This window comes from Thunnus thynnus, chromosome 8 (assembly GCF_963924715.1).
Source record: "Thunnus thynnus chromosome 8, fThuThy2.1, whole genome shotgun sequence".
Lineage (NCBI taxonomy): Eukaryota > Metazoa > Chordata > Actinopteri > Scombriformes > Scombridae > Thunnus > Thunnus thynnus.
Genome location: NC_089524.1, coordinates 17,880,601 through 17,894,240, shown reverse-complemented (window position 1 = coordinate 17,894,240; position 13,640 = coordinate 17,880,601). Strand labels below are relative to the sequence as shown.

Sequence of the window (13,640 nt, the reverse complement as noted above, 5' to 3'; positions counted from 1 at the left end):
GTCAGTCAGTCAGTCAGTTCACAGCGGGTCCAGACACAGCAGCAGTCCTCCTCATGGCTCTACGGACAGCGGCAACCCTCTACCTGTGTTTCCTGCTGGTAAGTTCTCACATTGTCGAGGATTTGCAAATATATCACTAGGATGGAGATATAATTGAAGAGAGGAAATGTGGGCTGAGATGTATAAACTGATAATACACTGCACTATGATGTGAAACGGGGGCAAGGTTGAAGCATCCGCTTGTGGTTTTATCACACAGACAAAAGAATATGAACAACTGTGCAAATTGAATGTATAATATTCACATTTTCATGTATCCCTGAGGAACCCCCCCTTGCTTTTGTTGTCTTGTCAGAAACACTTGCTGCTGTGGGCATGTGGCCATGGGCTTGTGGTGTTTCAGCGTAGTGCTGGATTACTTGCCAGCCTCTTGTGGGGCTGAATTGACATTCTGTACTCAATCTGTGCTTTTATTCTTCCTGATGAAAAAAATAATCCTGCGATTCTGACTAAGTTATCACAAGTTCTCAAGTCATTTATCTACCACTGTGCTTTTAGTGATGTTGATATTTGATGTCTGGGTGCTGTTTGATTTGACTTTTTATCATTTTTGGCTCAAAACCAACAAGGCTCTACAGATTTGTGTAGTTAATTAATTTACATGCAGACATGAGCTGCACTGACTCACTGATAAACCAGTTTACACACGTTTGGCTTTTAAAAATCATTTACACACACACAAAAAGGCCTTTACAGTGTGTAAAAATGCTATCTTGCCTGCAGGGAGCAAATTGCTGGCATGATTTGGACAACACAGAGTACGACTGTTGGCCGAGCGACAATCCAAATGATTTCAACATGATAAATTGTGGTGGTAAGTTGTTCTTGTACATTATAAATGTGTCATAGCAACTGAAACAGCTGAATCTGTAGTTAGTTTCAAGGATTTATTTGTGACAGTTTACTGTAAAATCAGTCCCGGCTGAGGAAAGGAAGGAGACAACATTTACAGGATACGTCCTGAATTAATAACAGTAGCTTAGTAGGTGGGGCCCAACAGAATGATGTGCAAATACAGCACACAGTATCCCTTTATGCATGCATATGTACAATGTTTGAGCGTATATGTGCAGGTGACATGCATGTGTGCGTTGTCACAGGTCTGGAAATGGCCTGGGTTCAGCGTCCTCCAGAGAAAGTAACCAATGGGGAAGAGTTCAACGTCTCGTACGCGGTGACAGCTTCAGATTCCTTCTACGAATACGCAGTCAGGAACAAGATTTTCCAGTTCAGGTGAGTGTGTTACATACACTTGGAATCCTAAACGTCTGCCATGCCCTGAATGTGCCTATGCACGCACACACACACACACACACACACACACACACACACTCAAATAACACAGAGATAAAGGCACACACAAATGCAACCACATATTCATCTGAGACGATTCATTGATCATTACTTGGGATTAAGATGCTGGGAAAATTTAGAAAAAAAGAAAAAAAAAGTTCAATGTTTTAAGAGGTGACACTTAATGAAGTATCACAATACAGCACACAATAACAAACACACACTATCACAGCTTTTGGAAAAGTGTGTGTGTTTTTTAGGAATAATCAGACATAAAGAATTAATTCCTGACTGATGCATCTGTGTCACTTAAGATGTTTCTTGTCTTAATTGATAATAAAACATTTCATTTTCAAGTTTAGATTAGACAGGCTGATGAGCTTTCATGCTTGTAATTAGCATTATGGGCTGTTAATTAATTAGTCTATCCACCCATCTTTGCTTCCAGTGATGCGTCAGAGGCGAAGAGGTTCTGTCATGAACACGAGTGCCCAGCAAACTGGAACAATGCCAATGAAATGAACTGTTGTGTGTATCACGCCAACATCCACTCCTGTCCTCTGGGCCTCATGGTCAGTAAACACAGCATGGAGTTGCACAACACTGGTTTCATCCCACCAAACACATAGTCTTCATCATCTCTTCCTGATATAAAGAAAACTAAACCAAACCAAACCATGTTTGCTTGAGATTAACAAAAGATAAAGTAAACCGTAACCATCTTATTAGGTTTTCCCATAGTTCGGGCTTAGTCAGTTATTCTAGATATCATCTCATGTTTAATGCTTTTCTCAGATTTGCTTTCACGGGACCATGATTTAAAATCTTAGTAAACACTTTGGTGAAGAAATAAAGAGCCAAATGTGCATATATGTTGTGAAATTGTTGAATGAATTAAGATGTCGAAGATTTTCAAAACACTACCCATCCACTTTTAGGAAAAATGTAGCTTGAAAAGTCATATTTCAATATTACAGAGTTGAAAAAATAGTCTAATTTAGCAGAATATACAGCGTTTTTTAATTTAATTGTCTTATACCAGTGTTTTTCACCAGCAGAGACACATCAACTTTGTTAGTGAACAAATAACTTGTTGAACTCTAATAAAATTCAGTCAGAAATCCACACTTGAACTGTGTAGAGAGCATGTTTTGGAATAAAACCTCTCTCCAAACTGTTATGCCGTTTCTTTACAGAAACATGGTAGAATCTGTGGCCCGTGGATTCCTGACGATGGTAAAATAGTGACTCACACTGTATCCAAAGCAGGGAAGATGACCCAGAAATACTGGACTTCAAAGGTGAACCAAACCAAACAAAACCTGTGAAAAGAAATTTTTAACATGTGTTAAATCATCCTGTACTATTAAAACAATTCACAAACTGCAATACATCACTTTTGAGCACTGTTTTGGGTGAAAAACTGTTTGTCAAATGGCAGATGTTCATCTTTAAGTGTAACTTTGTTGTCTGAAGAGGAATTCATCTTGTATCCAGGCAAAACATAAAAGGCAAACAAAGTGACACATCCTTTGTGAAATCAGTTTGTTATGCTGGTGTGTCACGATACAACATGGCAACAAGTTGTAATTACTTGTTTGTTAGTAGGACATTACGAGAAAGCCATAGTTTGGGTTCCAGCTTATCAAATAACTGTACAATTAAAGCTACAGATAACAGAGTAAACAGCTCTATAGCTCTGATGTTTTTCAGATTGCTTGGATTCACTTTGAAGTCATAAAATAGTGAATTTAAGTGTGACACTTATCTGAAGATATGTTTTCTATGAATATTGTTTTCATTTACAATAATCATTGAGTTTAGAGCTCTAATCAGTTTTTCTTGGACTGGGATTTTTTAAAACTCATGAGAAAACAACAAATCAAATTGGTGATTGAGACTACACTACAAGTGCATTTTAATTTCTATCATGGCTTCTTATTTAGGTGGTGCTGATCCATGTGGGAGTCACCTCAGTCATTGCTCATATCAAAATAGGACAGATGCACGCAGCACTGGAGTCCAAAGTGCTTGTTGTCAGTGCCCAAGGTCAGTCTGTCAACACTTATGACATTTCCATTTGTTGATATGCTGAATCCTACAATATGTGCTTAATAATGCCTCTGCTGTTCAGCCATAATCAGGTAAAACCATAGGTCATAGGTCACCATCATAGGTGTTCAGCAATGCACAATCATATAAACATGTCTTATACCAACCAGAGAGACTGAGAGCACAGTCTTGTTTTCATCTGCAGCCTGGAGAGAAACTCTGGGGAAAAGGGCAATGTATGTATGACCTTGCAGTAGAATAGTTATCATTTTAAAACAACTGCTGCATATCACTACTATTTAGAATAACAAAAACAAAAGTCTGCTCACAAAACTTTAGAATTTTTGCCTTCTGCGTAAAATACATTTTAGATGTTTGAATGTTTTTTAGTGTGCGGGGATGACGTCTGCGAGCCGGAGGAGAACTGTCTGAACTGTCCTGCAGACTGCGGCATCTGTCCGATGTCCATCATGATCAAGGTGGCCATCGGGCTTCCAGTCGCTCTCTTCAGCAGTGGCTTCATCCTAACCATGGTGGTGAGTCTGTGCAACACACACACACACAAACACACACACACACACACACACACACAAATACAGGAGATATTTCATGCACTGATCTTTATCTTAATTTCCTTCCTACAGTGGCTTCAGTACCAGAAACAGAAGATGTTTTGGGATGAAAGCTGGATCATTAACTACAAGAACATAATATTTGGTATAATGTCTCATGCTGAATTTGTTAAAAGATACTGTTTACAGATGCATACTTCTACAGAAATATATGAAAGCTCTGGATTGGACTGTGCTTCAGGAACGGGTCGCTTCAATTTTACTTTACAGAGACAAGAAGCAGGCTCTGAAATGTCATATCTGTTATTATGTGAATTGCATTCTCAAATTTAGGTTTTTAAATAACTATGAGTGGGCCAGGACTGAAAGTATTTTGCGCGTCAGTGGACTAATGAAGAACTTCTGACAGTAGAGGTTATTTCCCCCTTTCTTTGGTGTCCATTTCAGACATTTTTTTACCCATATCCAAAACACAGTAATGTCTGATCTTGGATTTAGTACTTTCATATCTCAGCAGTCTCCCAAATTATTCTCAATTAAGAATAAGTTGGTACTGTGTGTGACCATATTCCCTGACCGGTTCTCTGCAGGTAGAATGTGCTGCATGGATGTCGGCAGTATGACCAGCCTGCAGCGCTTCAAGAGTAATTCCAGCGTCAGTCGAACCACTGATGTGACCGTGTGCACTGGAGTCAACACCTCCTTCAAACAAGGCTTCATCCAGCCCGGCATCTAGTGAGACACTTAAACAGACCTTAGTTTAGATAAATGCTCATGAATGAATGGGAAAAACACTCATTTTTGATTCATTTTTTGATTCATTAATTGAATTATTTCCTCACAAGTTTATACATGAATTGTGAAAATGGACATTCGTACTCTCATATAGAAGTGTAACTCTCTTGCAGTGATGGGAGAACGGTGGGAGTCAAACACATCCAGAAGAAACATTTCACCCTCTCTAAAATCATCAGGAAGGAGGTGAAAGAAGTCAGGTGAGAAAAGAAATGAGGAAAGGTCAAAGGGCAATATTTTTTTTGCATATTGAACAAATCACACAACTAGTCATGCAGTTTTTATACAAGCTCATTTGTCATTTTTCATGTGGGCTAGGCAACTGGACCACCCCAATATATGCAAATTCATTGGTGGTTCCATTGAGGTGCCCTATGTGAGCATCATCACGGAGTACTGCCCTAAAGGAAGCCTGTCTGATGTCCTGCTGAACGATGACATCCCCATCAACTGGGGCTTCAGGTGAGAAAACCTGAAACCTTGAGGGTTTAGCTGATGTTTTAATCTTTTCCTTCTTTTCCTTCTACTTCCACTGATAACTGGCTCACAGATGATACAGTGTTTAACAACATCAAGAAAATGCCAAATTTAATTTGCTGAGTAAAACTTGAACAGAAAATGCCTTGTTTTGGTGTCTCAAAAACAAAAAAAATAGAGATACTCACTTCTCCAACAAGAGCCTCAATAGATCATAACACCATTAAAGCAGCGAGACGTGCATTTTTTAAACTTTTAACTTTAGGTGAAAACAAATGCATCAAATATATATACAGTAAAATCTCTTTCGCCATGCAGACTGTCCTTTGCCACTGACATCGCCCGCGGGATGGCCTACCTCCATCAGCACAAGGTGTTTCATGGGAGAGTTCACTCCAGAAACTGTGTCGTCGATGACCGCTGGGTGTGCAAAATCTCAGGTGACAAAACATCATCATCATACACCAAATGCAGTCATCAAAACAGTCACTGTCCGTAGTGTACAGCCTCGACAATATATAATATGAATGTGTGCTAAGACAAGTCAAAACAGCAATGACGCATAAATGATGAGTCACTAAACATTTACAGGAGTCATTGCACTACTCAGCCTCATTCTACACCAGTGGGAATGTTATTATCAAGGCCAAGCTCAAAAACAACATCCTGCCTCACTCTACTCTTATTTCACTGTGTTTGGCTCCAGATTATGGGCTCACAGCTTACAGGAAGGATGACTTTGAGGCTGTCAGTAATGGCTTCAACTGTGGGGATGTAAACCGTATATATTGCGCTCCGGAGGTCCTGCTGGGAAGCAGCTCCAATATGACACCAGCAGCAGATGTCTACAGGTGTGTTTAAGTGGTACACAATAAGCATTTTTCAGTTAAACCAGCTGATTTTGGATAGTAATATTTGGATTATATGAAAGTCATTACAGGCTAAAAAGTAGCAGTAGACAAGCCTCTTCATACATAGGAGTAGTTTTCCATTTCAGTGCTAGTAACAGCACTGGAAAATGTATAGTAAATGATATCCCTTCTCTTTTTTTTCACTTTCCCCTCCTTCTTTTCAGCTACTCCATGATTCTGGTTGAGATTGCAACTCGCTCTGACCTCATTTCAGTGAGTATGACAGCCCTCTCTCTAGATTACAACCTTCGGCTTCCATTTGATCTCTGCTTTGTAACTAGCAGTCCTCTCTAACAGGACCAGGCTGAGGGAGTGAGGATGGATATCATGTGGCGTCCCCCTCTGCCTGAACTCAAAGCAGGAAAGGCGGATACTGACTGTCCCAGTCAAGGAGACTACTGTGAGGTCTGTCAGATGTAGATGTGGAATGTAGCTAAAACTGCACAGGGAAAAATGTGATATTGGTACTAACTAAGCTCATTGTTGATTCATCTCTCGAATAACTTGGAAATGTTAGTCACACACTTGTAGCTGTGTATTGTATATCATACACATCATACACAATATACTAGATATTGAGACCTTGTTCTCTTCTCTGGAAAATTTTTGCAGCTTATTAAGAGGTGCTGGTCTCACAATGTCACTATGAGGCCCACATTTGAGCAAGTGAAGAAGATGCTCGACAAAATGAACCCACACAAAGTCAGCCCTGTGGACATGATGATGAACTTGGTAATAATCCCACTGCAATATGACAAAATACAACAGAATAATATGGATTTAAACATACATAGTATGCATAAAATCTGCCTAGATCACCACCATTCCACATAACGGAAATCTGCAGAGTATACCCACATATTGCTTCAAAAACAAATTTGATATTCCTACTTGAGCCAGCTGGGTTCCTGTGAGTTGCAGACATAAACAGAGTTTTTTTAACTGCAGATGGAGAAGTACAGCAAACATCTGGAGGCCATAGTTGCTGAGAGAACACAGGACCTTCTTCAAGAGAAACAGAAGACGGATCGGTTGTTATACAGTAAGTCAGGATAAAAGTGAGGAGTGATGAGAAAAAGTTGCATGGCTCTAATGATGGATCCCAAACTGAATCATGCTATTGGCCAGGTGCATCTTTCAGGAAATTGTCTTGTTGACTTTGCAGATATAGTGTGATAAACCATAAACTATAGAATCGTTGCACATATACAATACCTTCATAATATAACCATCCTATTATACAGTATGGGATGAGGAAGAGTTGTCGCTGTTTAGTAAATCCAGTATATGAGGTACTTAAACCAAAAAAGTGAAGCTTGATGTCTGTATTAAAGCACAGACTCGATTGTTCTGCCATCTAGTGGTTGCAGAAGTTGCACCTTTATCACTGCCCCAAAGACAACGCACTTTCTCAGAATTAAAAATAATCGTACACATAATTTAAATCATGATGTTTCCCTGCAGGCATGTTACCAAAGCCGGTGGCTGATGACCTTCGTCAAGGCCGGACAGCAGAGGCTCAGAGCTTCTCTAACGCCACAGTCTACTTCAGGTTTGTGTTCATCTAATTGTTCTGATTTTCTTTTTTAAATGGAAATGCAGGTGTAGGTTGTTTAACATGCTTTACACTGATTTTCTTGCATGTAATTTACTACTTTCTTTGCAAATACATTCTGCTTATATAACAGTAGACAGGTGACTAACATTTTATTTCTCTCATGTGACAGTGATATTGTAGGCTTCACTCAGCTGTCTGGCGCCAGCACTCCCCACCAGGTAGTGGACTTCCTTAACAAGCTTTACACCAGCTTCGATGACATCATTGACAATTATGATGTCTACAAAGTGGAGACAATAGGAGATGCTTGTAAGTAGGGATGTTGAGATTATATTTTGCTAAGTGATAAACTACTATCATAAAGTAATAAATCGTAGGGATAAAGGTCAACTGTTAAAGTTGAGAGAAAGTATTAAAACATGAAACAGAAAACCTTAAATTAATCTAATCTAAGGGTGAAGCATAGAAAATAAGAACACAAAATTATAAAAACATAGAGATGAACGTCCACATTAGTAACAGTTTTCTTACTAAAGAGTATCTGAATCAATGATTTGATATTTAATTATCAGTAATTTCAGTGTCTCTCTCTCTCTCTCTTCCTTTATTGTCCCTTGCTGTGGAACAATGGCTGACATGGTGTCCAGACATGGTGGTCTCTGGGGTCCCTCAAGAAAATGGCATCAATCATGCTGGGGAGATTGCCAGCATGGCCCTGGATCTGGTCAGCGTCTGTCACACTTTCAAGATCCCCCACAAGCCCAACACGCAGCTAAAGATACGTGCAGGCATCCATTCAGGTAATGGGGGTGTCTCGTCTGTACATATAGCATGTACCAATCTAAAATTGTGCTTCATTTGTAAAAAAGAAAAACAAACAAACAAAAAAAATCATATACATATAATGCTACTGTCGCTGTCCTGGGAAAACAATGTGTCTCCAAAACATCAACTTTTCATGGATTGTTAAAAAAACATGAAGTTACACGAGTCTTTAATCATTTCTGACTCACAATAGCAGGCAGCCAATTTGTTACGTAATATTTTCCCAGAGGTTAGTCAGACAGATGGCACATCTACATTTTTATAATGATCAAAGGTTGCAGATAGTGGGAGGAGGTAACCTTAAATGACCTGTATGCATGTACACACTAAGAAGCTGTTAGTGTAAATGTAAATGCAGTGTGAAATGTAAAAATAGAAACAAAAAATGGCATATATTAAAGAGTTTAGCTTACCGAGCATTATTTCACTGTTACTTTCCATTCAATAAGGTTTTTAATATCTGGTCAGGATAAAGAGAATAATGCAGATAGCATTATTTATGTGATGATTTTCTGTTTGAAGTCCCCCTTCCTCCCCATCCACCCTCACTAGATTTCCACAGTGTAATCACATCAGTTATACGTGTTGTGAGAGTCTGGTGCAAACAGAGGAATATCTAGAGCATTATAGTCCTCACAGATCAATACTAATACATTCAGAATCAGGCAGAACATGCCTGTAACTAGTATGTCACTTGTATGAAGACTTGAAGCATCATTGTAGGTCTTGAATTTCTATGCAGATTGGTTTTAAGGATACACAAGATGCCTTTTCTCATGTGTAGTTCTCCGAACTTGACCATATTCATTTGTCACCAGAAAACCATGTATACTTGGTTGGTTTTCCTAATTTGTTCTGTTCAATCAGCTCCACAATTAACATATTGATGACATTACAGTCTTGAGACCTCTTGTTCGTTCTCAATCATTGATTAGACTGCATCATACTGTAGAAATACTCTAAACTCCAAAATTGTGAGTATGCCCTTTAAAATAACCTCACATGCATTGCATGATTAGGTTATACAAGTCAATAGTGTGGCCTATAATCTCTGCTGTTTGTCCTGCCAGGACCTGTCGTGGCTGGTGTGGTTGGCACCAAAATGCCACGCTACTGCCTATTTGGAGACACTGTCAACACAGCATCTCGGATGGAATCAACAAGTGAAGGTAATGAAGAATTAGACACACTGTCCTTCATCCAATTAATGTAATGTACTAATTTTGACTGTGTGAGATTTTAAACTGTGGTACATTGATTGTATGTGTTCTACTGATATTTGATTCAAATATGATTCAGTTTTGACTCAAGAGTTTGTCTGTAGTGTTGTTGTAAACGGCTTCATGGGAATGCATAATCCCATGACTGCTGTTATTGTGACATAGCAAACAGGATTGTCTGTGTGTTTAGTCACTAGTACACCACAGAATGACAAAATGGAGGATGGACATTGTTCTCATCAAGCACGTAATCCTCCACATTAAACTGAGTGATGGAGACACACAGAGTAACTGTAGGCTCAGATAATATGCTCAGTTAGGAAAAGCTAAGTATTTAATAATAAATATAATCCAAAACTAAGCATAAAATAAAACTCTGCATTTGTCTGAAGAGCTTTGGCAGAAAAACAAATGTTATCTTAGCCATTTGCCTTTGAGCACTATTGTCCATATTAATAAAAAAACCCTTCAAGGATCATATACTGTATGTTGATATCAGAATTACACACTAGATATATAAAGAAGTATGTGTATATCTTATATGATTCGAGCATGCCTTACAGATTTAATATAAACTTGTTCTTATATGTAAGAGATACATATGCTGGACATGACAACAATATTTTTATGGTGTATGATTCATATATTCAGACACATGAGGTACTACACTACAGATACAAATCATACAGTATATTGTGAATATGATATTATAAAATCAGTAGGAAATAGAACATAATGATGTGGCCTAAAAATTAATATAAAAATCAGATATAATAAATACATGAAAACTTTGTGTTTTATTTTATACATATTGATTTAATAGATCTTTGTTTGATTGACTGTGCAGCACATTGTGTCATACAAATAATTTGACTCATAAAATTACTAAAAACTGAGGAATTAAGTTATTGAAAACATGCAGTTCATTTTGCATATAATGATGCACTGAGACCAAATGACCAATGGACTATATTTCATCCATTGCACATTTTACTGCTTCATATAACATGTTGCGTGTCTCTTTACTGCTCGGTCCATAGCTCTGAAGATCCAGGTGAGTGGTACCACAGCTGACCTGCTTCACACACTCAGAGGTTACGTTCTGACCTGCAGAGGAACACTTAATGTGAAGGTAACATTACCATTTATGTGCACATTCATATCATATGTGTGACCTATTTTGAAGAATGTTGAGGCATTAAATGAGCTTTCTGGAGCAGCTTTCACAGCTTTCATTTGAATCTGTTAATGTGTTGGAAAGCACATCTCACTGTCCTTTTTTCAAAAGCCAAATAGATGCAGTGATAATCACACATGAACTGGTTACTCCCTTTTGAAAGGATTTATGAGGCTGAGATTTGAAAAGATCACAGGAAATTCAAAACTTCCCTCCAAGGGAATAAAGGCTGGGTGTGTCTGGTATTTTCTCTCTCTTTTCCGTGGAAGTGTCGTATTATCTTGCTCTGCTGGCTTCTGTTCTTGTTTGGGTGGTGCCAGTGTGATTATGGGGGAGGGGTTTGCTTCTCATTCCCTACGGACACGCCTGCATGGCTGACACTTGTGATGTCTTGCTAAGAGGTGGCCCCAGCTGCTGCTCTCTGCCCCCCATCAAACCCTAATGGCTTTATTTAAAATTCAAAGGGACACCTGGTTTTGCAATATGACTCTCCTATTTCTCTCACTGACTCTCTCTCTTTTTTTTTTAACCCAACAGGGTAAAGGGGAGATGACAACATGGTGGCTTGAAGCAAAGACAGACGATCACACAGACCTGCTGCTCAGAACATCTGAGTCCAGAGGAGTCCCAGTTCCAGTTAGTGACTAAATCTAGCTAGAATATCTAAAATATATAACTGTACAGTATGAACACTGGTCAGACATTGTGTAGTGCAGTTGAGCTGTGCCCAATAAGCTGCATTGGGGATAAATGTGCAGATACAATGATAAGCTGGAAACTGAGTTATGTAAATGTTAACAGTAAAGTCTTCAGTTGTGTTGTTCATTATCTTAGTTACATTGTTGTGACCTGGAGTGATGATGACAAACAAAATCCCACTGACGATTATTTGTAGAAATGACATGGACATGGTTAAGTATTATTTATTTTTTTTGCACTTGCTGGAGAGAATGTAAAAAAATATGCAGAGAAACATGCCAGAGTTGAAGAAATTCTGTTATTGTCACAAGTTATTGATATTTTTCTTTCATATATAGCTTTATTTTTATTGTTGCAATCTGAGGCACTTTTCTTTTTCCTGATACATTCAAGAAAAAAGGAGATAATCAGTTCAACTCAGTGGGCTTTACTGGCATGAAAGTTTCTTGAACAATGTTGCCAAAGCATTAAAATACAATTTGTCCAAATATTTGGGCAGTAGAAAATAAGAATAATATGAACATTAACATAACATTGCCTGTAAATTGAGAGAACCCTCTCTTATAATAAACATGTAAAACTTTTCAAAGAGCTCAGATAAACTCTATCTGGTCTACAGAGTAACATGTTTATAGACTGGTTCCTTACATTTCAAACATTTTGACTTTGAACTGGCTTTTTTTATGGCCGAGATTTTGACATGTCAGCAGAAAAAGCATGGGTGTAATTAATAACCAGCCACTAATAATATTATCAGTTCCTGAGCTTTTCCTGCTGGATGGAACATGGATGTTAAAGTAATTCAGAACCAAACTCTTCTATAAAAGCAACGTGTGTTTTCCAAATGACATAGTTGAGTTTTCAAAATCTTACATGGTGTCGTGTTAACTCTTGATGCAGATTTGATACACACAAACATTAAGCCAACTCAGCTGACTGAACTCATCACCTGTGTAAATTAAGCATGCACAGTTGTCTGTATTAGTATTTGTAAGGCATTGCTTATTGTGCAGTGTTAATATTTACATGAGTTATTTTATTTCATTGTGTTGCTCTTCTATTCAGTGTTTGTGTAAACTTGCATTAAAGGCACCTTAAAGTTATGATTTTGAGCATTCTTGGTATTTATCTGGTTACAAATGCAGAAGATATTGAGGGAAATAGAGTATATTATATTCACTGCATAATGACATTTTGAAATGCTGCTCCTTACACATTTAAAGGATAGGTTCACATTTTTTCAAGTCTATCCTAAAACAACAGTCAGGTGTCCATACGGACACTGAAAGAGGTTTTCCTCGCTGTAATCATTCCTCCTGTTCATACTGGCTATTAAAAGATCCCCTTCAAATGTGCTGTCAATGTAAATGATGTGGGCCAAAATCCACAGTGTGTCCACACAGTCATTTTGTGCAAAAATGCATTTAAAAGTTTATCTGAGGCTTATATGATGCTTCAGCAGTCTGAGTTGAGTCTGAGTCATATCAAAAGGATATCTACCATATTTATAATCTTTTTTAGCATCAAATTCCCTCTCTGTGTTTCCCAGGACAGTGTTTCCCTATTGAGCTGTGGTGGAAGTATAGTAATAAAAAGAGGGACTTTGGCACTAAAAAGACTGTAAAGTTGAAAGATATCTACTTGATTAGATTTATTTGGACAGGTGAAGCTTCATGCTCACTTCAGATAAACCTTTAAATGCATTTTTGCACAGAAGGAGGCTTGTGGATTTTGGCTTACCATCACTTACATTGTAAGAGCATTATGAAGGGGTCTTCTAATAGCCAGTATAAATAGGAGGAATGATTACAGCAAGAAAAATCTATTTCAATGTTAATTTTTGCACCAGACTGTTGTTTTAAGACAGACTTGAAAAAATTGTGAACACGTCCTTTAAAAGTGTCTTTGGCTCGTTTATCTGAAGACAATAATTTTCTTCTTAGGCTATTTGATTCTAATCTTAGACTTATGGTCATAATATAAAAAGTAACACAGAATTTA

The 13,640-nt window shown here is 38.1% G+C and overlaps 1 protein-coding gene across 1 annotated transcript; it reads left to right on the top strand.

Annotated features, from left to right (window-relative positions):
- The first annotated feature begins 53 nt into the window (after positions 1 to 53).
- On the top strand, positions 54 to 12,722 carry LOC137188520 (atrial natriuretic peptide receptor 2-like). The gene is made up of 23 exons (XM_067598170.1): positions 54 to 98; positions 784 to 874; positions 1,161 to 1,293; positions 1,802 to 1,925; positions 2,550 to 2,654; positions 3,300 to 3,402; positions 3,796 to 3,941; positions 4,050 to 4,122; positions 4,568 to 4,712; positions 4,886 to 4,972; positions 5,091 to 5,234; positions 5,568 to 5,689; positions 5,956 to 6,100; positions 6,325 to 6,373; positions 6,464 to 6,565; positions 6,773 to 6,892; positions 7,109 to 7,202; positions 7,625 to 7,712; positions 7,888 to 8,027; positions 8,366 to 8,518; positions 9,614 to 9,712; positions 10,804 to 10,895; positions 11,478 to 12,722. The coding sequence occupies exons 1-23, from the start codon at positions 54 to 56 to the stop codon at positions 11,586 to 11,588; spliced, it is 2,511 nt and encodes an 836-aa protein (XP_067454271.1). The 3' UTR covers positions 11,589 to 12,722.
- The last annotated feature ends 918 nt before the right edge of the window (positions 12,723 to 13,640 follow it).

What these genes read in the sequence shown, in the direction of transcription:
- LOC137188520 (XM_067598170.1), top strand. Translation starts at nt 54, where the DNA reads ATGGCTCTACGGACAGCGGCAACCCTCTACCTGTGTTTCCTGCTG. An exon ending in TCTACCTGTGTTTCCTGCTG is followed by an intron (nt 99 to 783) that starts GTAAGTTCTCAC and finishes TCTTGCCTGCAG; the next exon opens with GGAGCAAATTGCTGGCATGA. An exon ending in CCAGCAGCAGATGTCTACAG is followed by an intron (nt 6,101 to 6,324) that starts GTGTGTTTAAGT and finishes CCTTCTTTTCAG; the next exon opens with CTACTCCATGATTCTGGTTG.